General features: G+C 42.6%; 1 protein-coding gene across 5 annotated transcripts in view; it reads right to left on the bottom strand.

The window, feature by feature from the left end:
* rasgef1ba (RasGEF domain family, member 1Ba) overlaps nucleotides 1-27,558 on the bottom strand; it is a 119,985-nt gene that overhangs the window by 78,109 nt on the left and 14,318 nt on the right. For 4 of the 5 annotated variants that reach the window (XM_069926728.1, XM_069926724.1, XM_069926726.1 and 1 more), the window contains exons 2-5: nucleotides 21,110-21,309; nucleotides 17,948-18,130; nucleotides 6,652-6,774; nucleotides 6,224-6,361 (exon numbers count right to left, since the gene is read on the bottom strand). In XM_069926728.1, coding sequence (XP_069782829.1) covers nucleotides 6,224-6,361; nucleotides 6,652-6,774; nucleotides 17,948-18,124 — 438 coding nt within the window. In that variant the 5' untranslated portion in view covers nucleotides 18,125-18,130; nucleotides 21,110-21,309. Of the gene's footprint in view, nucleotides 1-6,223; nucleotides 6,362-6,651; nucleotides 6,775-17,947; nucleotides 18,131-21,109; nucleotides 21,310-23,566; nucleotides 23,761-27,558 lie in introns of all 5 variants that reach the window. The other variant, XM_069926725.1, reaches the window with a different exon arrangement.

The following is a 27,558-nucleotide window of genomic DNA, read 5'->3' as shown; positions in this document are numbered from 1 at the left end:
TTTAAAGTGAGGGTGAACCTTATTAGAGTATTGAGGGATCCAATGGGCATAATATGAAAAAAACCCAGGAATCTCTTCAAAGCCTTTGTGATCCCAGGGATGGGGAGCTCTAACAGGGGGTGCATTCTATCAGGATAAAGCCATTCTCCACCACATAGCCAAGGATAGCCAGCTGTTTAGTCCTGAACACACACTTGTCAGAGTTATAAGTGAGGTTCAGGGCTTTTGCCACATGGAGAAAACTCTGGAGGTTGATGACATGGTTTTCCAAGGTGTGGCCACAGATAGTAACATTATTGAGGTAGAGGGAATTGGGAATGAGTTTGGAAGTCCCCGCCTGTGAAGTGTGTACGTGCGGGAGAGTGTGGTAGGGTAAGCAGCCACTGGTATCAGACTCCCTTGTGCCCAATGTGTCTGTTTACACTGTTATAGTTTTTGTCTTGTACCATGTGGAGGATAAGCAGCCAACCTGGATCCGATGTGAAAGCTCCTCATTATTTTGCATACTTCTATCGGCCCCCACTTCCACCTGGCCCCATCACATGGAAAGTGCCCCTTTATTCCATTTGTTAGCTGCTGGTAATAATTATATAAATTCAGCCATTATTTGTTTTCAAGGTATGAACTGTTTTTCTATTGTTTCCAAAACTTAAGTACTCCTTGTTACATGGTTATAAATTCTCCATTTACATTTTATCCCAGATTATTAAGGTTATTTTAATTCTTGTTTCTTGTAAGTGTAATTTTAAATCCTTTGCTTGTGAGCAGGGCAAGAAATTATAGAGGATGAATAGCTAAGGGGATCATGGTTGCAAGCTGTTGGGGAGGCGTAGACTGGAGCAGGGCACAAGAAACAAGGAGAAACTTCTAAATGCTCATAAGTCCTGTCCGTAAGAAACCTCCCCCATAGTTTTCCCACCACAGTTGTAAGACTCATTGGTCTATAATTCCCAGGATTCTCGCTATGAACTTTTTATTAAGAGGAACTACATTTGTCATTCTCCAATCCACCAGGAGACCGCAAAGATCATTGCCAACACCCTAGCAACCTCTTCACTGGCTTCCTGTAGTAATCTGGGGTATATCTCATTCAGTTCTGGAGTCTTTCCAAATCCTTTCTTTAGTTTCTTCTCATGAGCCCTTCCTGACTTTTACTTCTTAAACCTTATGCATGCTTCCTTCTTCCTCTGCACTCGCTCTCTCACCTCTTTTGTCGGCTACAATTCCTTCATCCTACCATCTTTTTTTCTGTTTCAGTGGGATAAGCATTATCCAGAGCAGGTGGTCCCAAAATATCCTCCACATTAAATTTGATTTTTTTTTTCTTGTGTGCTTTTCCCTGTTCCCAAATTACTCACCCAATTTAATCCCATCAGAATTAACCCTTCCCCAATTACAGACCTTGCCATTTTTGTCTGCTCTTATCCCATGAAGGTCATGGAGTTGTGGCCACTGTCCCCGGAAAGCTCCCCCACTGCGAGGTCCGCCATCTGACCAGATTTATAACCAAGTACAAGATCCAATATGGCCTCTCCTCCAGTTGGCTTGCCCACATAGTGTGTCGGGAATCCTTCTTGGACGCTCCCAACAAATTCCGCCCCATCTATCCTTCTTGCTGTAAGGAGGTGCCGGACCATGTTGGGGAAGTTGAAGTTCCCATTAAAAACAACCCTGTGTTTTTTTTTGCGCCATTCCAAAATCTGCTGACTTATCTTTTCTTTGGTGCTCCAAGGGCTATGTGGAGTCTTAAAGACCATTCTCAATGGAAAGATCTCTCCCTTCCTGTTTCTGACTCACCCAAACTGACCTCCTCAATGTCCTCCCTTTTTGCAGCTGTGATGCTACTTCCTCTCATTCCTTTGAATGATAACGCAGCAAGAACCAGTGCTGCAAGAGTGGTTACCAAAAGATGAGGAGAGATGGTGAAGAAATTATGTCAGGTGAGTCATGAAGTTGGACCACATTGCTGAATGCTTATCCTTGGTAATCTCACACTGATTAATGCTTGATGAAAAACTAAGTTAACAGCAAGCCAAGTGCATAAAATTCAATGTGAAATAAACTACACAAAGCAAAATTGACACGTGAACCATCGTTTTTTTTTCCCATCCACTATCTTTCATCTGTAATTAATGAGTAAAGTCTCTCTCCAATAGTTGAAAGTTCATGTCCACTCAACCTATTTGCATCTGCCACCTTCAGATAGAATTTGAATATTCTCCAGATTAGATTTCTCCGCTCAGTCTTCCCTCCTTATTTAATCTATTGTAATAAAGGAGGGAAGACTGAGCGGAGAAATCTAATCTGGAGAATATTCAAATTCTATCTGAAGGTGGCAGATGCAAATAGGTTGAGTGGACATGAACTTTCAACTATTGGAGAGAGACTTTACTCATTAATTACAGATGAAAGATAGTGGATGGGAAAAAAAAACCATGGTTATCCATTCCAACTTATTGGATTCTATATCCCAGCAAAACTGGAAGAGTCAGCCACTATCTGAATTAAAAGCAAAGATTGAAAATTGTGAAATAATAAGACCATAAGTTCTAAGAGCAGAATTGGGCCATTCAGTCCATCAGGTCTGATCCATCATTCGAATCATGGTTGGTGCATTTTTCCCCTCACAATCCTGTCTTCTCCCTGTAACCGCTGATACCCTGACTAATCAAAAATCAATCAAACCGCATTTTGAATATACTCAATGATAACCTCCACCGCCATCTGTGGCAAAAGAATTCCATAGATTCCGGCTGAAAAGATTTGTGCTCATTGCTGTTCTGGCATAGTTAGCATGGCGGTAAGTGTGGCACCATAACAGCAACAGCAGGCCATGTCCAAATCCAGCGCTGTTTTCAAGGAGTTTTTATGTTCTCCCCGCACCTGCATGGGTTTCCGCAAAGTGTTTACATTTCTCTCTTTGTTTACATTTTGCTCTTTTGTATGCGTATCTTATTCTTGAGTAATTTTTTTTTTCACGACTGATAAGTAGAAATTCTGCCTGGCCCGCTAGCAGAAGAATCTCAGGGTTATATGTGATGTCATATGTACTCTGGCAATAAATCTGAACTTTGAACTTTGCATTTCTGTTTCCTCCCACCCTCCTAAACCTTATGGGGTTTGTGGGTTAATTGATACGTTTGGGCGGCACGGTCTCCTCGGCTGGAAGGGCCTGTTACAGAGCTGCAGCCCTCAATTAAAATATGAAGTGGGCTTCCCTTTGATCTGAGGCTGGGTCCTCTGGTCCTAGATACTCCCAATTCTGGAAAGATCCTCCCCACGTCCACTCTATCTTGCCCTTTCAAATGCTCTTCATACGTTAACCCTCTCATTCCTGGGATCATTTTCACAAAACCCTCTGGGCCCTCTCCAACATGAGCATATCCTTCCTTGGGATATGGGACCGTAAACTATTTACCATACTCTAAATGTGGTCTGACTACCGCCTTGTGAAGCCTCAACATTACACCATTACTTTTATATTCTAGTCTTCTCAAAATGAATGCATTTTCCTTCCTTACTACCAACTCAACCTGCAAGTTAACCTTCAGGGAGTCCTGCACGAGGATTCCTGAATCCTTCCGCTTTCTAGATTTGTTGCCCATGCAGAGAGGCAATCATCGGTGCTTCGCCCACAGAGCCAATGTCTAATCCAATTGCATCATCTGGAATACCGAGCGACTGAACCTTCTTGACTAACCTCCCATGCGGGACCTTGTCAAAGGCCATGACTGTCAGAACCAAAAAGCACAGTACAGGCCTTTCAGCCCATGATGTTGTGCTGACCCATATATTCCTTCTGAAAAAAAGTACTCAACCCTCCCTACCCCGTAACCCTCTATTTTATCCCCTATTCATGTGCCTGTCTCTCTTAAATGCCTCCAATGTTTCAACCTCCACCACCTTCCCCAGCAAGGCATTCAAGGCACCCATAACCCTCAGTGTAAAAGAACCTACCCCTGATGTCTCCTCTAAACTTCTCTCCCTTAATTTTGTACGCATGTCCTCTGGTGTTTGCTGATCCTGCCCTGAGAAACAGGCACTGGCTGTCCACCCTATCTATGCCTCTCAGAATCTTAATAACCTCAAGTCTCCTCTCATCTTTTTACACTCTGAAGTGAAAAGTCCCAGCTCCTTCAACAACTTTCCATAAAAAACTCTAATAACATTGGTTTGATATGAAATTCAATGCGCAAAGCCATGTTGACTATCATTAATCAGTCCCTGTCTATCCAATTACTAACTCTTAAGATATCTTCCAATCATTTACCCAGTATTTATGTCAGGCTGACCATCTTATAATTTTCTGGTTTATTCTTCAAACCATTTTCTTCTCTCCTGTCCAGGCAATTAATCTAGTTGCTACATCTATCTGTGAACCACCAGAATTATAAAGGCCACAGCCCTGAGAATCAGCTAATGTCAGGGCCAATGGCCAAATCTAGCAGACACCATTTATCATCAAAACTGTAAAGACATGGACAGAGAGGAAAATGTATCCATCAGCACATTATAATTCATCATACTCTTCAGTGCCCTGATAATTAGGATTAATGTTTAAACTGGCCCTGTGGTATACCTTGTCCATACTGATATCATCTTTATTAGCACCACTTGGTCCATTGTCTTCTATACCTTGTTAATTCAAGTGCTCATCCAGATACTTCTTAAAAGTCCCCTAAGTACCTATCTCCGTTACCTTCTCAGGCAGGTTGCAACAACTCTTTGGTTGAAAATATTTTTTTCCCCCTCGGATCTCCTCAAACCTTCTTACTCCTCACCTTGAATCCTTTTGTTAGTCAGATCCTCCAGAGAGGAGTTTCAAACTATTCAAACCGTATTCCCAAATGTCCAGCTGCAATTTACTTGGACTCTGAAAGTATGTTACTGAAGACTCTCTCAAACTTCTACAGGTGTACCAAGGTGAGCATTCTGACTGGTACGGAGGTGCCAATGCCAATGACAAGAATAAACTCCAGAGAGCCTGTACCAGACTTCACTCCATTGAAGACATCTACAAGAGGAAGTATCTTAAGAATGCAGCCTCCATCCTCTTGGACCCTCACCACCTAGGCCATGCCTTCTTCACTCTGCTACCATCGGGGAAAAAGGTACAGGGGCCTGAAGATGAGCACTCAGCGGCACAAGGACAGCTTCTTCCCCTCTGCCATAGATTCCTGAATAATCAATGGACCATAAAAGCACTGTGCTCATTGCTACGCCAAATTACAAGAAGATCGGGCAGAGATATTCAAAGCAAATTTGGGCTGAATAGCTGGAAAGAAATTGAGTGGTCAAGAACAAGTGGACACACACAGAATGAAAGATCAGCAAAATAACTGGATATGACATGAGTAAAGTTTTTTTTAAAATACACAGTGACTGGTCAAGGTTAGAATGCACATGCTCAAGTAGCAGAAGGAGATCCAACTCTAACATTGAAAAGGGATTGGACAAGTAGCTGAAAAGAAAGAATTTTAGTGTGATATGGAAAGGTCAGAGGACCAAGACCAGCAGAATTTGTTTACATGTTCAGAATGGAATTGATGGGCCAAAGGACCCATTCTCTACACGTCTGTGATATCTGGACTGAATTTAAAACCTCGGCCATCATTGCAGTTAGAAGTTATTTAAAAAATCAATGAGCATCAGTTTTTAATTATTTCCATTGCAACTTACATTAAGTGCAATGCCATCCTTGATTAAGTGATACTTCACATTTTTCCATTCATAGCCTAACCATCCTCTCCACTACATCTCCTACCTACACATTATGCCATTGGCTCTTCCTGCAGTTAATGCAGATAATTGGAGCACATAACAATGACAGCACAGAAACAGGTCAGTTCGGCTCTTCTAGTCCATGCAGAATTGATGCATAAAATCATATTAAACATTAGAAATATACCTACTCATTGTGGCAAAATAATTCAACAAACCCTATATAATTAAAATAAGGAATTGTTTAACGTGATACATTGACATTTGTAAGAATTAAGTTTATGTATTAAAATAGTAAAGCATGATGGTGAAGTTTGTGGACAAATGACAGAATCAGCACCAGGTCCACGTAAATAAGGGCTAGAATTCTGGAACAAATCTGGATTCAATTCCCGTATCATCCCGTATGGACGAATCTCTTGTCCAAAATCATTATTCAACCAATATTAACTATGCTTTACGTGCACAAGCCGGAACGAGTCGCTGATTTCAATTGACTGACCTCATCCATTGCTGCTATCTTGTGGGTCATGTCCTTCAGGCTCCGCATCATCCTCTCATCACGAAAGTCATAGGGAAATGTTTCAGTCCAATCAGACAGCAGCTGGACTAATTTAGGTGCAAATGTCTTTACTTTGGCCTGACATTGGTCAGAACATTGGATTAGTTAACAGTAATAGACATGAGATTAACTATAGAACAACATCTAATTAATCAACAGAATAACCTCAGTGTGGGGTAAAAAATGAGGGTAGGTGAATGTGTAGGTATCAAACTGTCCTCATTACAGAAATTTACAAGAGAAAAGAGTACAATTTGTGTCTCCGTATTGTGACAGACTCAAAAAAACAGTTCATTCATTGAATTGCTATCTGCAAAATTAAATTATCCCAGCTCACGCAGATTGAACATCTCTCTTGGCGAGCTCACCTTATCTAAAATGTTCTCGTTCATTCTTTGTTGTTCAACGCAAATAAGGCACACCTTTGAGAGGAGTTCATACGGCTGAATGAAAAGGCGCGAGCTCAGCAGGAAGGTAAATATGTACGTCCTCTGTCAAAGAAAAATGAGATGCTCACACAACAACAACAAAAAATGTCTGAATTGCCTTTAAATATTCACCCCTGTAACTGATCTCATTTACTGGCAATTATTCACAGAGCTTGCAGCACTAAATATTCTTTCATGAAAATTACATGAATGAGAGCTGGTCATTGAAAGGTCTTGTAAAACTAAATGCTTGACTTTTAAGGAATTTCTTTCATTTTAAACACAGAGATGCCTCCTCATCTCCTTCATTGGTCTTTCAGAATCGTCACCCGAGATGCCTATTCCCACATTTCTATCCTCTTTATAAATTTCTCTGAACCATTCACTGTTAATTTGTCCCATTGCTGTACTAAGCTTTGAATGTAGACCTGCTATAAGCTCAGTTCAGTGCATGTTGGAATTTTGAAGGATCTGTCTTTTTTTATGCATTCATGTGATGCTGGTGATTCTCAAAAGCTACCATCTATTATTTTCCCCTCTTTGTCCATGACCTGCTTTCTTCAATCACTGGAATCCATGTTATGAAACAGTTTCTGCAGTGCTATCAGGAATGGGGTTCACAGCTATTGGCCAACAATAGAGAATTTTCACCCAGTTAAGATGGTGAATGATGCAGAATTTAATGTTGAAGAGATGGAACTTCTAGATGACTGCTGCCTTATCATATTAAATCACAGGTCTGATCGGTGGGGTTGCGGCGCTCTCGGTCTGATCGGTGGGGTTGCGGCGCTCTCGGTCTGATCGGTGGGGTTGCGGCGCTCTCGGTCTGATCGGTGGGGTTGCGGCGCTCTCGGTCTGATCGGTGGGGTTGCGGCGCTCTCGGTCTGATCGGTGGGGTTGCGGCGCTCTCGGTCTGATCGGTGGGGTTGCGGCGCTCTCGGTCTGATCGGTGGGGTTGCGGCGCTCTCGGTCTGATCGGTGGGGTTGCGGCGCTCTCGGTCTGATCGGTGGGGTTGCGGCGCTCTCGGTCTGATCGGTGGGGTTGCGGCGCTCTCGGTCTGATCGGTGGGGTTGCGGCGCTCTCGGTCTGATCGGTGGGGTTGCGGCGCTCTCGGTCTGATCGGTGGGGTTGCGGCGCTCTCGGTCTGATCGGTGGGGTTGCGGCGCTCTCGGTCTGATCGGTGGGGTTGCGGCGCTCTCGGTCTGATCGGTGGGGTTGCGGCGCTCTCGGTCTGATCGGTGGGGTTGCGGCGCTCTCGGTCTGATCGGTGGGGTTGCGGCGCTCTCGGTCTGATCGGTGGGGTTGCGGCGCTCTCGGTCTGATCGGTGGGGTTGCGGCGCTCTCGGTCTGATCGGTGGGGTTGCGGCGCTCTCGGTCTGATCGGTGGGGTTGCGGCGCTCTCGGTCTGATCGGTGGGGTTGCGGCGCTCTCGGTCTGATCGGTGGGGTTGCGGCGCTCTCGGTCTGATCGGTGGGGTTGCGGCGCTCTCGGTCTGATCGGTGGGGTTGCGGCGCTCTCGGTCTGATCGGTGGGGTTGCGGCGCTCTCGGTCTGATCGGTGGGGTTGCGGCGCTCTCGGTCTGATCGGTGGGGTTGCGGCTCTCTCGGTCTGATCGGTGGGGTTGCGGCGCTCTCGGACTGATCGGTGGGGTTGCGGCGGTCTCGGTGTGATCGGTGGGGTTGCGGCGGTCTCGGTCTGATCAGTGGGGTTGCAGTGGCCTAGGTTTGATCGGTGCGATTGCAGTGGCCTAGGTTAAAAGCTGCAGTGCACTTTGTAGATAGTACAAGTGCTTTGATGGAGGAAGGAGTGAAATTCCTGGGGTAAATAAAATCCCAATCAAAACGATTGTTTTGTGCTGGAAGGCGTTGGGCTGCTTGAGTACTGTTGGAGCTTAAGGTAAATGGAATGTGATCCATCGTTCTCCTGATTTTTGAATTGTAGGCAGTCAAATGCCTTTTGTGAGCCATGAAAACAATCATTTGCCAAAAAATATCCAGCTTCCACTCTGCTCTGGCTATTACGAAATGTATGCCTTGCCAGCATTCTCTCTGGCCAGTGGCGACCTCCACAAAAACCTATGCCATCTACCGAGAACAATGGACAATTTGATATTAATAATGTTCAGAGTTCATTCGTGTCTCCAGTTAGCTTCAGTGTCAACTTTCCACACTTGCACTGAAAACTGTGCCCTGTACAACTGCACTCTCTCTACAATCTCCTATTTAATATTAACATTAACCACAAAATTAAATAAAACTTGAGCATTCAGTAAATCAAACTAACCACAAATATTAGAAATGATAATGCCCTTAACTTATTTGTTCATTACTTCTCAGAATGTTCTCACCTTTCATAACATATATCCCTGAAGCTGTATAACCCATAGATACTCAGTCACTTTCAAATTACAGGACCCAGGTAGCCCTCCTGGGACCCGAGTGAGGTTACTGGGTCATGTGTGCCTCCTGCACCTTCCAAATAGCAGCCTAACCTTGCAGTTAAATCGCCAACCCAGCAATCTAAGTGGGATCCCGCCCCTGCGATGACATGATGAGTGACGCATAACACGGGGAATCCTTTTCGCTGTGTTCTGTTTAAAGTTCCAGAGTAACCAGGTGAGCCATTTCCCCTTTCAACTCAGTGGAGGAGGACACCTGGGTAGGTTTGACTGGGTTCCCTGACCACCTCCGAGGTAGGCCTCGGATTTTGACCAGGCTTGCCCAGTTCGGCCCTTTCAAATAACCCTGTACCTGGGTCTTCAACCTAGTAAATTGCCCAGTTAATCCCATTTTACAAGGCAATTTGAAAGCATTTAATGACTCTGAAGGGACTTTCTTTTTCTTCTTTTTGTCTCATACTGTAAGGACGCCAGTCAACACTAATGACGGCTCTTTGCCTGCCTTAAAGCAGGCAGAAGGCAATTTCATATGTACCATAAAGGAATCCTGAATTATATAACCATATAACAATTACAGCACAGAAATAGGCCAGTTCTGCCCTTCTAGCCCATGCCGAAAACCTCCCACCTAGTCCCATTGATCTGCACCCACCCCATAAGTTTCCATACCTCTCTCATCCATATACCTATCTAACCTTTCCTTAAATATTAAAATCGAGCTGCATCTACCGCTTCAGTTGGAAGCTCATTCCACACTCCCACCACCCTCTGAGTGAATAAATTCCTTCTCATGTTTCCCCTAAACTTTTTCCCCTTCAATCTAAATCCATGTCCTCTTTTGTTTGAATCTCCCCCTCTCTCAATGGAAAAGGCCTATCCACATTGACTCTATCTGTTTCCCTCATAATTTTGAATCTTCTACGCTCCAGGGAATAAAGTCCTAGCCTGCTCAACCTTTCTCTGTAACTCAAACCCTGAAACCCAAGCAACATTCTTATAAATCTCCTCTGCACTCTCTCTATACCGCTTATGTCCTTCCTGTAATTTTGCAACCAAAACTGCACACAATATTCCAAATTTGGCTTCACAAAGTCCCTCTACAACTTTTTTTTTTAAAACTTTATTTAAGATTTTATAACATGAATAAAATAGAAGATTACATTTAAAAAGAATAAAAGTAAAATAAAATTACAGTACCACATCGGTAAACTAAATAAACTAACCCCCCCCCCAATAATTATTACACAACATTAATAACCTAACTTAAAATTAGTCTAACCCCGCCCCAAAATAAAGAGTGAAGAGTTAATAAAGCGAACAATATTATATATAAGAAAAAAAAGTCCACTTACAAAAAAAAATAAAACATAACAAGTAAAGATACTAACAAAAAAAAGTTATCAATACCAAAATATCACACTTAAAAACATATTTAAAGCAAACTTAAATGCATATATTTAACAAACGGAGTCCACTTTAACCTATAAAAAGACACCCTATCCTGAATTGAAAAATATATCCTTTCCATGGTCAAACAGGATTTCATCTCCAAATGCCACCTATCTATATATTTCTGTCTTTCCAAGTAAGTGCTATACATTTCTTGGCCACAGCTAAAGCTAAATAGATAAAGGAAATCTGATAATCCTTTAAACCTAAATCAATTAGTGATTGCATATTCCCTAATAAAAATATATCAGGATCTAATACAAGACAGATATTATATAAACTATTAAGTATAGATTGAATACCTTTCCAAAACTGTTGCAATCGATCACAAAGCCAGACAGTGTGCAAAAAAGTATTAGCCGTCTGGTCACAACGAAAACAGCAATCCAAACTTTTTTAGTTTCTCCGGTGTTAAATATAACTGATGTATAAAATTATAATTAATCATTGCTAATCTAGCATTAATCAATTTCCGAATACTATTCTGGCAAATTTCCATCCAGGCTTCTTCAGCTATTGTAAAACCTAAATCTTTTTCCCATTTCAACTTATCTTTATCCCAATCTTTTTTACTTTCAGTTTCTCGTCCTCTACAACTTTAACATGACATCCCAACTCCTTCACTCAATACTCTAATTTATGAAGGCCAACATACCAAAAGCCACCCTATCCACATGTGACTCCACCTTCAGGGAATTATGTAGTAGAATTCCTAAATCCTTTTGTTCTACTGCACTCCTCAATTGTCCACCATTTAATGTATATGGACCTTTGCTGATCAATCCTAACAAAATTTAGCACCTCACATCTATCAATATTAAACTCTGCATCATTCAGTCCATTTCTCTAACTGGGCTATATCCCACTGCAAGCTTTGATGTCCTTCTTCACCGTCCACAACACCACCAATCTTAGCATCATCTGCATACCTACTAATCCAGTTTACCACCCTATCATCCAGATCATTAACATATAATTCAAACAGCAGTGGAGCCAGGACCGATCCCTGAGGCACTCCACTAGTCACCCGCCTCTAATTTGACAAACAATTTTCCACCACTGCTCTCTCGCATCTCCCATCCAACTATCGTTGAATCCATTTCACTACTTCAACATTAAAATCTAATGCTTACACTTTCCTTACTAACCTCTTATGAGTAACCTTGTCAAAGGCCTTGCTATAGTCCATATAGACAACATCCACACCCTTCTCCTCATTAACCTTCTTAGTAACCTCCTCAAAAAACTCAAAGGTTTGTTAAACATGATCTACCACATACAAAGCTGTGTTCACTACTCCAAATCAATCCCTGTCTTTCCAAATAATTGTATATACCATCTCTTAGAACACTTCCCATTAATTAACCAACACCAACGTCAGACTCACAGGACTACTTAGAGCTTTTTTTTTTAAACAGCAGAACAACATGAGCTACCCTCCTCTGACATTTTAAATATTTCTATTAGAGTCCCCACTATATACACAAAAACCTCTCAAAGGGTCCAAGGGAATATTTTGTCAAGACCCAGAGATTTATCTACCTTTATTCTCTTCAAAATAGCCAATACAACCTCCTCATTAATGTGTATATTATCCTTGACCTCACTCCCAGATTTTCTTACATCATCTGGCTCAATATTCCATTCCTTAGTGAATACTGAAAAAAAAATTAAAATTTTCACCATCTCTTCTGACTTCTCAAATAGCCTACCCTCTGATCCACAAGAGGCCCAATTTTATCCTTTAGTATTCTTTCATTTTAATGTACCTGTAGAAACCCTTTGGATTTATTTTTACTTTGCCTGTCAAAGCAGCCTCATATCTCCTTTTAGTCTTTGTAACACTCCTTATATTCCACAAGTACCTCATCTATTTCCAGCTGTCTATCCCTGTTGTACACATCCCTCATCCTCTAAAACAAATTCCCAATATCCTTTGAAAACCAAGGCTGCCTATATTTTCTAACCTTTCCTTTAATCCTCACAGGGATATACCGACCGTTTTCTCAATATTTCACATTTGAATATCCTCCATTTAACTGTTACATCCTTCCCTGAAAATAAATTATCCCAACCCACCCATCTAAATCCTTTTGCATCTCCTCGAAATAAGCCTTGTTCCAATCAAGAAATCTCAACCATAGGACCACCCTATCCTTCTCCATTATTAACCTAATACTAACAGTATTATGATCACTAGACTCAAAGTGTTCCCCAGCACAAACCTCTGACACCTGACCCATTTCATTCCCAAATATGAGATCCAATACGGGCCCCACTCAAGTTGGTTCTTCTCTGTATTGATTTAGAAAACTTCACTGAACACAATCGACAAACTCCAACCCATCCACCCCTTTTACAGTATGGACATCCCAGTCAATGTACAGACAGTGAAAATCTCCTATAATCACCACCACAAATATCCTACCACCTTACAAATTTGCTCCTTTAATTCCCTCTGTCCATTAGGCGGCAGGGGGGTGGGGTGTCTATAATACACCCCCCATTAGTGTTTTCATGCCTTTCCAATTCTTCACCCACCCAAATAGCCTCTCTGGACAAGCCCTCCAATCTATCCTGCCACTGCACCACGTAATGTTTTCTCTAACAAGCAATGCGACCCCTCCCCCTTTTATCCCCCCCCCTCCCCCCACTGTTCTTCACACCTAAAGCAATGGAATCCTGGAATATTTAGCTGTCAATCATGGTCCTCCTGCAAATGTTTCACTGATGGTTACAATATCATATTTCCATGTGTCAATCCATGCTCTAAGCTCATCCACCTTTCTTACCATGTTCCTTGCATTGAAATATATACACTTGAGAGTATGTCCCTCACATTCACTCCTCTGATTACCATCTAGTTTTACCACCCCATTAATTTTAACAATCTGATTCCTCTTTCCCTTCAAATCTAGGAGTCCTTCTAATCTCTGCACTCTCATTCTGATTCCCACCCCCCCTGCCAAATTAGTTTAAACCCTCCCCAACAGATCGCGCAAACCTGCCCACCAGGATATTGGTCCCTCTCCAGTTCAAGTACAGCCTGTTCTTTTTGTACAGGTCAGACCTTCGCCGGAAGAGATCCCAAAGATGTGCAAATCTGAACCCCTGCCCTCTGCACCAACTCTTCAGCCACACATTTATCCACCACATCCTCCTATTCCTATCTATTCTAGTGTGTGTCACAGGCATCAATCCTGAGATTACCACCCTTGTGGTCCTGCCTTTTATCTTCTTTCCTAACTCCATATATTCTTTCTTCAGGATCTCGTTCCCTACTCCTATCTATGTCATAGATCCCCAAGTGGACCGCAACATCTGACCGCCTAGCCTCCCACTCCAGAAAGCTGTGGACTCAATCAGACACATCTCTGACCCTGGCACCTGGGAGGGAACATACCAACTGGGAGCCGCGATCCCATCAAGCAAACCTGCTACCCTAGCCAGTGTCCCCAATTACAAGAGCTCTCCCCTTTTCTCCCCTTCCCATCTGAGAGGAGCCAGCTCCAGTGCCAGAGACATGACAACCTCGACTTGTCCTTGGTAAGTTCCCCTCCCCCCCAATAGTACCTTGAAACTTGTATCTATTGTCACTTATCATTTATCAAATTTAATTTCTTTCAAAAATCATAAATTGTTCACAACTTTCGTGAAAGGCACCCAAGTAGACAATGAACAATAAAATCTGAATAACGACTTATCTCAGAAATTTGCACATCTAAAGGTAGCATTCAAACCTTGTGCTTTTCATTTTTTAATACTACAGGCATTCTGATTCTCATTTCCTCATCAGCCAACAGGTAGAAGAGTCTAATACAGGTGCTTAATCTTTTATACAAAATCCCTGGGACCAGACACTTTTTGGATTTTGGAATGTTTCGGATAATAGAATAATATTAAAACCGTTGTACTTTTTAAGTCTTTGTGGGAGAGGGGAGAGGGAAATAGCAGTGGCATTGGATTGGGGGTGGTAAATGAAGTGAGATAAAGACATATCGCTCTCTCCCTGCTTGCCTGCCCGAGTCACACCACCATTCTCTCTGACTGAGTCACACCGCCACTCTCTCCTCACTCATCCACCTGACCCGCGTTGCCGCTCTCCCCACCTGAATCACACCTCCACTCGCTTCCCACTCGCCCCTGACCCCCACTGCTGCTTCTCCTGACCGAGTCGCACCACCACTCTCTCTTTTTTATAAACATACAAACTTTATTCAAACTACATTACAAACACAAAACACACCCAGAGCTACAAATAAAACCAAAGACCACCTCAACATTGAGAAAACTGTGAGAAGCAGCAGTTACGACCACCCCTCTTTGACACAGCATACACATCAAATTAAAACACTATTTTCGTATTCCACCACACACGCGATCCACTGTTCCCTAAATTTGACCACCGTCCCCTCTGGCATCGAGTTTTCCTGTTCCAACACCGCACGGGCCCGGTCATAACCCCGAAAGACAGGCAGTCACCCCCTTAACCACCCGCCGCCTCGACGCATGAATGGCCAGTTTCACCAACCCCACAAGGAAATCCTCTGAACGCCCTGCCCTCTTCCGCACTGGGCGGCTGTAGATTGGGAGCGTGAGCTGAAGTGCAACCAGAGTTTGAGGAGCAACACCTTCAGGTTGGTGAAGAGGGATTGCAACCTCACACATTCCAGCATCTCCCTCTGTCCGCAGAAGTGACAGGTGACCAGGGTGTTGGTGTACCGACTCAGGAACCAGTTACTCAGCAATGCTTAGTGCAGCAATCTCCAACACACGTCCCTGATGTACAAGGGCCAGATCTCTGCATAGAGCGACCGTCACTGGGGATCCCCCTGATTGGCAGATGGCAACACTGGGCACCAGGGCATGTCTGGGCAGTGTACAAAGGCAAGGAAGTGGAAGGTGTGGAGCAGTAACCCATACAGGAACTTCCTCCCCACCCCTTGGAATGGCACAGTGTGCGGGGCAGGTTCCTGGGTGAGATCTTGGGGCCCGGGTCCAATGAACAAGTCGACTGGTGGAGAGGGGTCCCGGCTGGAGGCAACTATGTTCCAGACATCCAGTAGGTCCCAATAACAGCTGGACAACCCCTGCAGGGCAGTGCAGCTGACTACTTCCCTTGGTAGCCACGTGCCCCCATGATGACATTGGCCCCGTGGCCAGCACGTGCTATCTGAGAGGGTCCTCATCGTACAAGAATATCTGCAGGGTCCTAAGGCAGAGTGCAGCTAACTGTGTATCCACAAAAATCAGCGACTATCTGTCCTTTTGAATCGATAGACTCAGGTTCGCTGCAGAGACCCAATGTTTCCTGTTGTCCCAGAAGGAGTCCACCAACTTTCTCTGGATTTTCATGGCAAAGGCTGCAGGTGGGACCCGGGTGATCAACCGGTAGGATAACATGGAGGCCACCAGCTAGTTAATGACCAACACCCTGCCTTGGTAGAAAAGCAACCCAAGGAGGCCTGACCAGTGTCCCAGCCAGGCAGGAATCTTCGCGTCCAGATCCTGCCATTTCACCAGCCAGATCTCCCCGATTGAACTCAGGGGGACTCCCAAGTAGAGGAGATGTGTGGTGTTCCACAAGAGTGGTTTCATCTCCTCCAGCAGGGAGTCTACTCACCACTAACCCACCAAAAGTCCAGAATGTTTAGCCCAATTGATCCTGGCAATGGACGCTGAAGAGAAGACCCCCTGGCACTTACTCATCCTCCGCAGGTCAACACGGTCGGTCACCACAAGGAGCACGTCATCAGCATAGGCTGAGAGGACAAACCCTATGTCCGGCTCACATAAAGCCATCCCCATCAACCTCCGCTGAAAAAGATTCAGGAAGGGCTCCTCGCTCGCCCGCCTGAGCCGCGCTGCCTCTCCCTGCCCGCCTGAGCCGCGCTGCCTCTCCCTCCCCGCCTGAGCCGCGCTGCCTCTCCCTCCCCGCCTGAGCCGCACTGCCCCTCCCTCCCCGCCTGAGCCGCACTGCCCCTCCCTCCCCGCCTGAGCCGCGCTGCCCCTCCCTCCCCGCCTGAGCCGCGCTGCCTCTCCCTCCCCGCCTGAGCCGCGCTGCCCCTCCCTCCCCGCCTGAGCCGCGCTGCCTCTCCCTCCCCGCCTGAGCCGCGCTGCCTCTCCCTCCCCCCTCGCCCGCCCGAACCGTGCAGCTGCTCCCTCTGGCAAATCCCCTTTCAGCGGGGATTGCTGAAATTCTGCTGGAGGACAATCCTGTATTTTTAAGTAAAACATACAATAAAACTTCAAACTTAAAATGGCTCAAACTATAAGCTAAACACCAAAAAATATACTGAACATGCAGCAAAAAAAAGATGTTTGGTTTTCGGTTCTCAGAATTTTGAGAGAAAAGATTACATACCTGTACTCACCTGAAGGAAGATCCATAATTTCCCAGCAGAATAATTCTCTTCGCAGGAAAGTTAAAAATATACAATGGCTCCATGCAAGGGTTCTGCTGCAGTGTGTCATGAGTTAGAAATCTTATCTTTGGTTATTTTCGAACATAGAAATCTTACCTGGCTTTGAAATCTGCAAACTACATCCTCCATTATGAACTGCAGCTCTGAGATCAAAATACTCTTGGCACATTAACTCCTGCTCTGATCAGTGGTGGATGCTAAATTATTTCTGTGCCATAGTGCCACGATAAAGGAATTGTCATGTGATGCACTGGCATCACTAGGGGATGTGGACCGCACCGGGTGACACCAACAGAGGGGACTGTCTATAGATATTTTGTGCAGGGATTCAGGAGAGATTTTTTTAAAATAAAAATATCCCTGGAGTTAGTTATACAGCAAAAAAAAATTGTAAGCCCAGCTTACATGTATCAATATACCTACAAGGCTAAAACTCTGCACTGATTTACCTTCTAATGCGCTTCGGTCAGAGCCGTCATTTTTACCCAATTACAATGATGCTTCGAATCCCGTGGTTTTGTCTACAAGCAAGCGCTGTTGTTTTTGTTGCTGCTGGTGTTTTTATAACCGCGGCTTTTGTCAAACTTTCTGGTGTTTTAGCTACAATATTGTGGTCATTCGTACTTGTGAACCGAGATCAATAACTTTTTTGAGAATCAAACAGCATTGTAATTTAAAGGTGTAATTTTAATTTTGCTAGTTGTTTATCTCACTGCTGTTGCCATCACGTTCAGTGATATACGGGAAATTTAATTTATGAATAACATTAGTACAAAAAATACTTTGAAGGATTCTGTATAGTCTGGTATGGGAAGAGGTCCATTTGGGGGGGGAGGGGGTTTGGGGCATTGATACCATGAGTTACCTCAATGGGTGACCCCAAACCTAGTGATGCCACTGATGTGACATACGCAAATTTATTCTGCTACAAAGCATGTGAAGACACAATTAAACAGTACGTACATCAGGATAGTAGTCCACTGTTGGCACAAGGTGTTGAATCAGTGCCTCCAGAGACCCCGACACAAGGTTATTGTCTTGGTAAAACAAGCCTCCACAATTATCTTCTCTGGATGAGTATAGGTGTCGGCTGTAGCCACTGCTGTTAAACATGGCTGCAAAGGTCGGTGTTTGCGGCATACTTTCCTGCAGTTAAAAACAGGACAAATAGTATTGAACTGCTGTACAGATGAGCTTGACAACACAAACTAGTAGAGATGTTGCAGAAACACTGAGAAGGTCAATTGACATACACAGACCACTGAATCCTGGCAAAGATTCTGCTCTGGTGTCCCACTCATTGCTGCCTCCCTTCTCCAATCAGGATTGATTTTTTTTTTCTGTTCCTGTCTACTGACCATTAGATGTGAATGAGGAGATGGCTTTCTCCCATGTACATCCTCCTGCTGTCCCTACCACTTTCTGTACTAGGAACCTCAAAGCTTTCTGCTCTGAAGCAGCCCAATGGCCTGTGAACACAGACGGAGAGGAAGGGCTCCAGCCGCTCGAGCTGGCTTCATCATTCAGTGAGATCACATCTACTGGTATATTAACACCATCCCCCTGCTATCTGTATTATATGGGAACTGATTTAAAAATATTAATTGAGCTGGATCCTACTGCAATTTAGTGTTGAAGAGAGTTTCATACTTTATATTCTAATGATGTATAAATATTCAAGTTCCCTTTTCACGTAGTAGTAGAGAACAAAAGTAGATGGAGGGAAGGCTGTTCTTATCAGTTCTGCTAAGGATTCTAATAGCTAAAGCAAACAGTGAGGGAGATAGTGGACATCCCTGCCAAGTTGACTTGGTTCGATTATATATCCATTTACTGTCACCTTCACCAATGATCCCTTATATAATGCTTTAATCCAATTAATATATTTCTCTGGTAGGTTGAACCGCTGTAGTACTTTAAATAAATAATTCCATTCTACCCTGTCAACGGCTTTCTCTGCGTCAAAAGCATCCGCCACTGTTGGAGTCCTCTTTCCTTGTACTGCATGGACTAAGTTAATGAACTTAGAGATATTGTCCATTGTTTGTCTTTTCTTAATAAATCCAGTTTCGTCAAGTTTTACTATTTTTGGTACACAGACAGCCAATCTGTTTGCTCATAGTTTTGCTATTATCTGATTCCACCTGCATTGAATTCGCCCATCGTTATTGAATGAAGATCTACCGGGACCAGTGCCTGAAGAGGGCGCACAAAATCAGTGAATCGGTGCGGACTCTAAAGGCCAACATGGCCTGTTTCCGCTCCGTAAATGGTTATATGGTTATATGTAAAACCCTTGAGTTTTACTTGGGGGAGGGGGAATTATCTATAACGTTATTGTTCGTATTTCCGGCGGTTCTGTGGAGGGGAGGAACCTGCAAATGCAGTGATAGTTAAATGCTTTCAAAGAATGTGTCTGAAAATAAAGTAAAATGCTTTAAGGTTTATATATTCATACAAGTGAAGTTTGTTCAGTGTAAGTCCTGTAGAATATATTTGCCTTTTGTTTTTTAAACTGTTTATTCTTAATTCCAGGTATATTAGTTAGGCATTGTAAGAGTAAGTCTCAAGCAACCAGAAAATACACTTATCTAGCATCTACCAATCCCCCCCCCCCCCCAAGGGTGCCGGATACCAGGGGTTTTACTGTATTACAAACAAAAGGTCAGTCCAATATTGCATTCCTATGCTTTATCATTTTCCTTGGTCAACCCCAACCAGTATTACACCCTACGTGGCCTGTACAACAGGGAATGAATCATTACATTAAATAAACCTGTTAATTCAACTTTAACTATATATAAATAAATCACCTTGCTGGGACTTGAAAACAAGAAATGCACAGCAAAGCAGGTATCATCTGTGGAAATCGGAATGGACAACATGTCAAGTCCAGGGACCCTTTGGCATGAACTGGGAAAGATAAATAGCATGGTACAGAAGCTGCTCTGCTCAGGATTGGAGGAAGTGACAGGAGGTCATACGTGATGAAAACTGCCCTCCCCACAATTACATCTCCTACTTCCTGGAAAAGGTAGCCAATATTCTGAAAGTCCCACTGCACCCCAGACACATTCCGTTCTCCCTCCACCCTCCGGGGACTTTATTTAAAATTTTAAACCACATTACAGTCAAATATAATCATTCCTCTGCAAAAAAACAATTTGGTGACATGGCTTTAGTGAACGTAAAAACCCATTATCAGGCTTAAGGACAGTTTACTCCCTGCAGCCATCAGGCTCCCAAATGAACACCACAGCTATGCTCTCATGCTGCCCTTGCTTGGTTCTAATTGATCTTCCTTCTCAGTGCGATCCCACACTTGTTAAAATGTTGTATACACGGCTATATGTAATGGTACAGGAGAACCCTTTTCACCATACTTGGTATTTGGGAGAAATGTTAGGTTTTAGTAGCCATCTCAACAGTTTCCAATTCCTTGGACTCAACCAGTTCATCATCACCATGGAAGAACAATCTCTCGACACCTCCCTCCCACAGGCCACAAGGTCTGAAAGCATAATTTCTTCTTTGGCAGCGGCCCACTCAGTTCTCCTCAACCAACACACTCTTTGGTATTCTTTACTTGCCTGTATTTTGGCTTTATAGTGTGAAAACTCCATTGTCAGGTTAGGATATCGATCTTTCTCTTGAGAGTTAACATGTAATGACTAATATATTTAAATGAGACTCAACATTATGAATCTGTGGACTTGATTGAAAATAAAAGAAAACGGAAGACTCTGGAAAGAATTAGGTCAGGTAAAAGCCATGTTGTTGAGTTACTCTCTACATGTTTCTAATACTTATATAGTCACGCCGCGCTCGGACAATGTCCAACCCCATATACGTCCGTGGTCCCATAAGGTTATAATGTTCTGAAATCCCGATCGGAGAATTGGATGCAGCGGCTTCCTGCACGCAACATGTGCATCTTGTATACAAATCAAATGTACTACCAGGTGTATAATGGTACAGTACATACTGTTTGTTTCCAGCATACAAGTTGACCCTCAATTTTCGGGCTGTCTGGGCCTCCCAGGAACAACCCAAAATGTTTTACAACACTCTAATCGCAAGTAACAAAGCTGTAAATTAAGTAAATTTTAAAAAGCTTCGGCCTACCAGACAGTGACGGCCCACGAGGCTGGAGCGGCGATACTGTGCTCACAGCGGGAGCAGAAACCTTGGCCTTCCAGACAGCAGCAGCGACGGCAACCTCAGGGTCCCCGGTAGGAGTGGTTGTAGCAATGCCCAACAGTGGAGAGGAGTCGGGGAGCGACAGTGCCGGCGGTGGGGAGATGTTTCCAGCATCAACTTATACACTGAAATATACGGTATGTCTTTTTAGTTATAATAAACACCTATGTTACTATAATATGGTGTTTGTACAACGTCCATATCACATAGCGTCCTATTTCACTGAATGTATTGTGGACGTTAAGCGACACATGGCTGTTGTTGATAAAAATTAAGTGCATCCAGTCTTTGATATTATTGTTCTTTTCAGATGTTATTTACAAATAAAATTATGGCCAATAGTATTCCTAATCATGTTTTTAAAGTCTTGTATGTATTAGTACAATCATTCCTTAATAGGGCCTTGACACACCAATAGGGGTCACTGTAGAATATGTACCCAGGTAAAATCCTCAGCTCGGACAGGTTTATGATCTCAGGAGGATAGAAACCAAAAACCAGATGTTTCTCGACAAAGAGTTACAAAAAAAAGAAAGTACACTTCCAGATTTTATCCCCGATAGGGGATCGCCATGTAAAAATTGTGGATAAATTGAATCCAGGGCATGAATTTCAGTCATTTCGGAAGCAAACTGTGACACAACTTTGGATTGTTAAAGGACAAGTTTAAGACCTCATTTGGAATGTCCTTCTTTACAAAAAAAAACAGGATAAATGATTGGAATGAATATTTGTACGCTTAAAGTTGTTCAAAAGGCAATTGAATTATATTATTAGAAGAAAATAATATTTTTCTGGACAGATGCATGAATAAAAAACATCTCCTGATACAAGTACCTTGATACCCTCCTTCTCTGACCATGTCACCTTTTAAAATCGTGAGATTAACAAGTTTTAAATATTTGAAGTTTGGAAATATATAAACATTTAAAAATTGAAGCAAATGAAATAAATGTAAAATTGACATTAAAAAGAGTTAACAATAAATATTAACAAAATATTAATAACGAACTAAGAAAAACTAATAATAAAAATCAACAAACAAAAACTAAGAAGAAAATTATGTTTCCCAGGGCACAGGGTCAGTGTAAAGCAGAGAATCTGAGCTCCACCATTGGACAACGTGGAACCAACTGACAGCTTTGTCATTCCATATCTGTCAGGGAGCCTTGGACATTGACATTTAACAATTTAATGCTCCTAGAATTTTCTGCCCTTTAAATGTCAAAACATCAGCAGTTTTATTCCAACCCACCGCATTCATTAGCCAACAGGACTCGATTCATAATTTATTTATATGAAGATTCCTCCATCATAAATGTTCACCTCACTGGACTGGATTAGTGGATTGGATTTGCTCAATGTCCTTCATTTTAAGTGGAAACTAGATTCACCTCTGGGACACATCAAGTCTGAACAGAAGTCTGCAAAATATGTTTTTAGGACCTCAGCAATTTATTCCCTCTACACAATCAAGTTAGGATATTATATTATGGGGCCCCCGTGCCTAATTAAAATCCTTCTTCAATCAATATTATTATCATTCATCTCACGTTCACCGACTTCAAGAAATCTCCTCTCCAATAAACTCACCTCAATCTCTACTGAAAGAACGGATTAAAAATATCTGCTATTTCACTCTTCATCTACATCAGTGGTTCTCAACCTTTTTCTATCCACTCACATCCCACTTTAAGTAATCCCTCTGCCATCAGTGCTCTGTGATTGGTAAGGGATTGCTTAAGGTGGTATGTGGGTGGAAAGGGAAGATTGAGAATCACTGCTCTAGACCCGATTGTTACTGAAATATTTTGCTTAAGTAAAATCGTCTTTGGCCCATTTCTTTTGGAGTTATGAAACCGTGCACATAATGAGTCAATTAGGTATGATTAAAACAGTGGTTTCCAAACTTTTTTTCCACTCACATACCACCTCAAGCAAACCATTACTAATCACAGAGCACTGATAGCATAGGGAATACTGAAAGTGGTATATGAGTGGAAATAAAAAGGTTGAGAACCATTGATCTAGATTTCACCTGTGTTCTGTAACAAGGATTACCAAAATTGCTTCGAATAATATTCTTCTGATGAACTACTGCATGTCCTGATGTCATTTTACACCTTTTGTTTTTTTTCTCTCTTAGTTGGTTAGTTTTGGTCACCTAACTGCAGGAAAGATACAATAAGATTCAATAAGATTCAAAAAAGTGCAGAGAAGATATATTAGAATATTGCCCAGACTTTGGGAGCGGAGTTACAGGGAAAGGTTAACCAGGTTGGTTCAGCACAGACTAGAAGGCTGAAGGGCCTGTTTCTGCACTGTAATGTTCAATGGTTCCATGGCTCTTATCTATTTTAAGTTCTTGTCTTATTTTCTTACCTTCATCATTATAATCTTAGCATTCCTTAAAAGTTCTTCCTAAAGTCTCTCCCAATTTAACCTGCTGCACAGAACATTTCCTCTTTTCATTTGAATCTTTAACATCATATTTTAGTCAATTCTCCCAAGATACCGATAATCAGTTTATTTTATTCCAACATAGTATGTCCTTTCTTTGGCTGGGTAACAACTTCCTGAAAGGAAACCAGCAAAACATTTTAAGAATTCCATTTCAATTTCAGCAATTGTTCAACTTATGAATGTTCAAATTTACCCGTATACTTAATATAGCCACAAACTCTTTTCGTTTTCAATTTGCAAAGCTATTTTCACATAACCCAATATAGCGCATCAAAATGCATTCATGCAGACATTTTTTTCCAAAAAGTTTACTTAATGCAGGAAAATATTGCCTTTCCAAATACACGATGTTCTTTTCAGTAAATAGATAATTAAAATTAACTCAAAATGTTATGCCAAATTATCTCCCTACATAGCTTTCACTCCTTATTGGACTTTTAAAAATGATACTAATGTATCGTTTATATCTTTTGCATTTTAATCTCTCTCACCACATACAGTAGGAGCTTAGAAGAATTCAGAAAGATATCTAGATATGCCAATTAATCTGGTTCAGGATTTTTAAAATATTTGCTCTTTTGTCAAATATCATTGTGTGCTCACTGATACTAATAAATATAAATTAGCAAAAAAGGCCACAGATCGCCAGTTGCATGGCACTGCAAAATTAAATCTCCTTTATATCACCTTGATTAATTAAATGCAGGCAATGAAGGCACTGTGAGACACACAGTACATGCCACCAACATTTACACAGATAATGGTTCAAGTTCAACTATCAGTTATATTTAAGTTTGCTTTATCCTGATGTGCAGCAACATGGCTGGAAGGGAAGGGTCCGACAGGTTGAAGTAGGCTGCAAAGGATTTGCAGCCACATGAACATCAAGGCTACTCCGGGAGATGGGAGTGCGAGGAAAGATACACCGACAAGCAGACAAAGATCTCTCCAGAGCCACTGAAAAGGGAAGTCAGTGGCTCTGGAGGAGGGAGGATCCCATCTGGGCCCCCAAGTGAGTGAATGGCATCAGTGGGGGGGGGGGGGGGGCAGGTGAGCCTGGGACACCAGGATTCACTGCTGGACCCTCCAGAGGTGTTGCGTGTCTATCAGGGAATCAGTCAGGAAGGAGGACACCCACTTGATCACCCAAAAGATGCCACCATTCACTTGACTACCCGGCAGAGTCAAGGTGTCAAGTCTCAGGAGTGCAGTAAGGGATATTAACATCTAGTCCTACATAACATACCTGTACTGGCAAAAGTACACACTCTGCTTCTTTTACCCACAGCGATGCTTTTACAAAGGCTCCTTGAAAATTAGTGTTTTAACTGACACTTGACTTCAATAAAGACTATTAGTATCAAAATTGCCAACAGAATTGGCTTTTATAAATTCTTTTCAGATTATAAGCTTTTAGATCTTTTAGATGGACTCTTCAGGAGACTGAAGTTGATAGATCTTTCAATTCGTCTGATCAATAATAGTATTCAAGATAATACAAGGCTCGGGGGGGGGGGGCGGTGGGTGGAGATTTGGAAATAAATGATAATACCAGAAAATTACCTCCCCACTGAGATCAAATAATAGGGAAGGAAAAGAAAGTGCATTTCAATCTCCTGCAATTCCAATTAATCCTTTCTTAATAGCATTAAAATTTACATCAGAATGAAGGATGAGTCTGCTAATAGAAAATTGCACTGCCGCCGAATACACCAGTTCTATTTTGTGCGGAGTTTATTGTAGGGAAGGCTGGAGAGAAGATCAAAAATTAACTGAAGATGGGAGTATATGAAGGTCCAGCATTGTCATCTTCCACTGAACAGTCACTACATGCAGCCATGAAGGTCACATCATCCAAATGTTGCACCATAAACAATAAAACCCTCCGTGACTATTATTTAACAAGAATGTTTATTTATTTTAATATTTGTAGATACATCTTGTGCATATGTATCATTTGTGTTTATGTGTCTTATGTCTGTACATGAGCTTGCAGTGTTTTGCACCAAGGACCGGAGAGCACTGTTCGTTGGGTTGATCTTGTACAATCAGATGACAAATAAACTTGAAAAGTTCTACTTTCCATTCAGACAATCAGCAGAATATGAACCAGCTCTCATCAAGTGGAGAGGATCTGCCCTGGAGCCGCAACGTCGATGCAATCACGAAGAAGGTTCGCCAGTGGCTATAGTTTGTTGGGAGTTTGTCACCAGCGATTCTTGAAGATTTCTACAGGTAGACCACGGAGAGCATTCTGGCCAGTTGTATCGCTGTCTGGTATGGACAGGAAAATCCTCCAGAGTTGTTAACTCAGCCTGCGACGTCAGGGACACCAGTCTTCACTCCAGAAGCAGAATTAGAATCAGAACCTATTGTCACAAAATTTGGTTGTTTTGTGACAGTATATCACAGTGCAAACTTTCACCTTACAAAAATCGTGCACGAAAAGTCAAGGTAAGGCCGTGTCTCTCTGGTCCATTGTTCATTCAGAAATCTGATGGCAGTGGGGAAGAAGCTGTCCCTGTACTGCTGTGTGCTTCTCTACCCTTTTAACCCGCTGGTAGCAGAGTGAAGAGGGCATGGGGGTCATGAGGGATAGAGACAATATCTAAAAAAGCAGCCTCTATCCTCAAGGACCCCCAACACCCTGGCCATAACCTCATCCCCACTGCTACCATCAGGAGCCTGGTGAACACCCAACAACACAAAAAAAATCTATTTACAATTTTAAATCATATGACATTAGTTATAATATATCGATACAAACATTATATAGTTAAATGAAACCTCCTCTCCCCAAAGTCCCTCGTCCACCCCACTAACACCCTCCCTCCTCACCGACCCACCTACAAAGAAAGAAAGAAGGAGATCGTCACTAAAAACAGTCATAATCAACTTTTTAGCTATGGAAACTGAGAGCAGATTGGGAGATCAAATTTTAATACGAAGAGTTTTTAAATATGGAAGAAAATAAAAGTGGTGGTGGATGGTTGCTTCTCAGACTGGAAGTCTGGGTCGAGTGGTGTGCCTTAGGGATCTGTGTTGGAGCCATAATTGTTTGTCATCTATATAAATTACCTAGATGATAACATTGTGAATTGGATCAATTTGGTATGATTAAAACAGAGGTTTTCAAACCTTTTTCTTTCTACCCATAAACTACCTGAAGGAATCCCTTACTAATCACAGAGCACCTATAGCATAGGGAATACTTAAAGTGGTATGTGAGTGGAAAGGTGGTGGTTGAGAACCACTGTAGTAGACTCTCTCATGGATACACAAGTTAAGTGTTGCTTCACTTGAAAGGACTGTTTGTTTCTCAGAACATTGGTGAGGAAGAAGATGCCTGGGGGTGGGGAGGGAGCAATTGGTGGGAAAAGATGAGTACACAATGGACTGATCCCTATGTTAGGCAGAGAGCTGAGGAGAGGAGATGATGCGTCTGGTAATGGGATCATGTTGTAGGTGGCAGAAATTTCAGAAGATAATTGGTTTGATGTGAAAGCTGGTGGGGTGGTAGGTAAGGACAAGGGGAATCCTGTGTTTGCTATGTATGGGGACAGAGGGGGCCAGGGCAAATGAGCGGGAAATAGAGATGTGGGTAAGAGCTGAGTTGATGGTGCTGGAGAGGAATCTACGTTTGTGGGGGAAGATGAACTGGACTGGATGTCCACCTCTTGGGAAACAGACGCAGCAGAGACAGATAAATTGAGAGAAGGGAATAGAATCTTTGTAGGGGATAGGGTGTGAGGAAGTGTAGTTGTGGGAGATGGTGAGTTTTGTAAAATATGTCAGTGGAAAGCATGTCACCCAAGATGGAGACATAGTGATCAAGAAAGGGGAATGTGTTGTCAGAGATGGACCAGGTGAATTTGAGATCAGGGCAGAAGTTGGCAGCGAAGTGAATGAAG

This window comes from Narcine bancroftii, chromosome 3, assembly GCF_036971445.1.
Source record: "Narcine bancroftii isolate sNarBan1 chromosome 3, sNarBan1.hap1, whole genome shotgun sequence".
Taxonomy (NCBI): Eukaryota; Metazoa; Chordata; class Chondrichthyes; order Torpediniformes; family Narcinidae; genus Narcine; species Narcine bancroftii.
The sequence above is the reverse complement of the archived record's forward strand: the minus strand, read 5'-3'. Positions and strand labels throughout refer to the sequence as shown.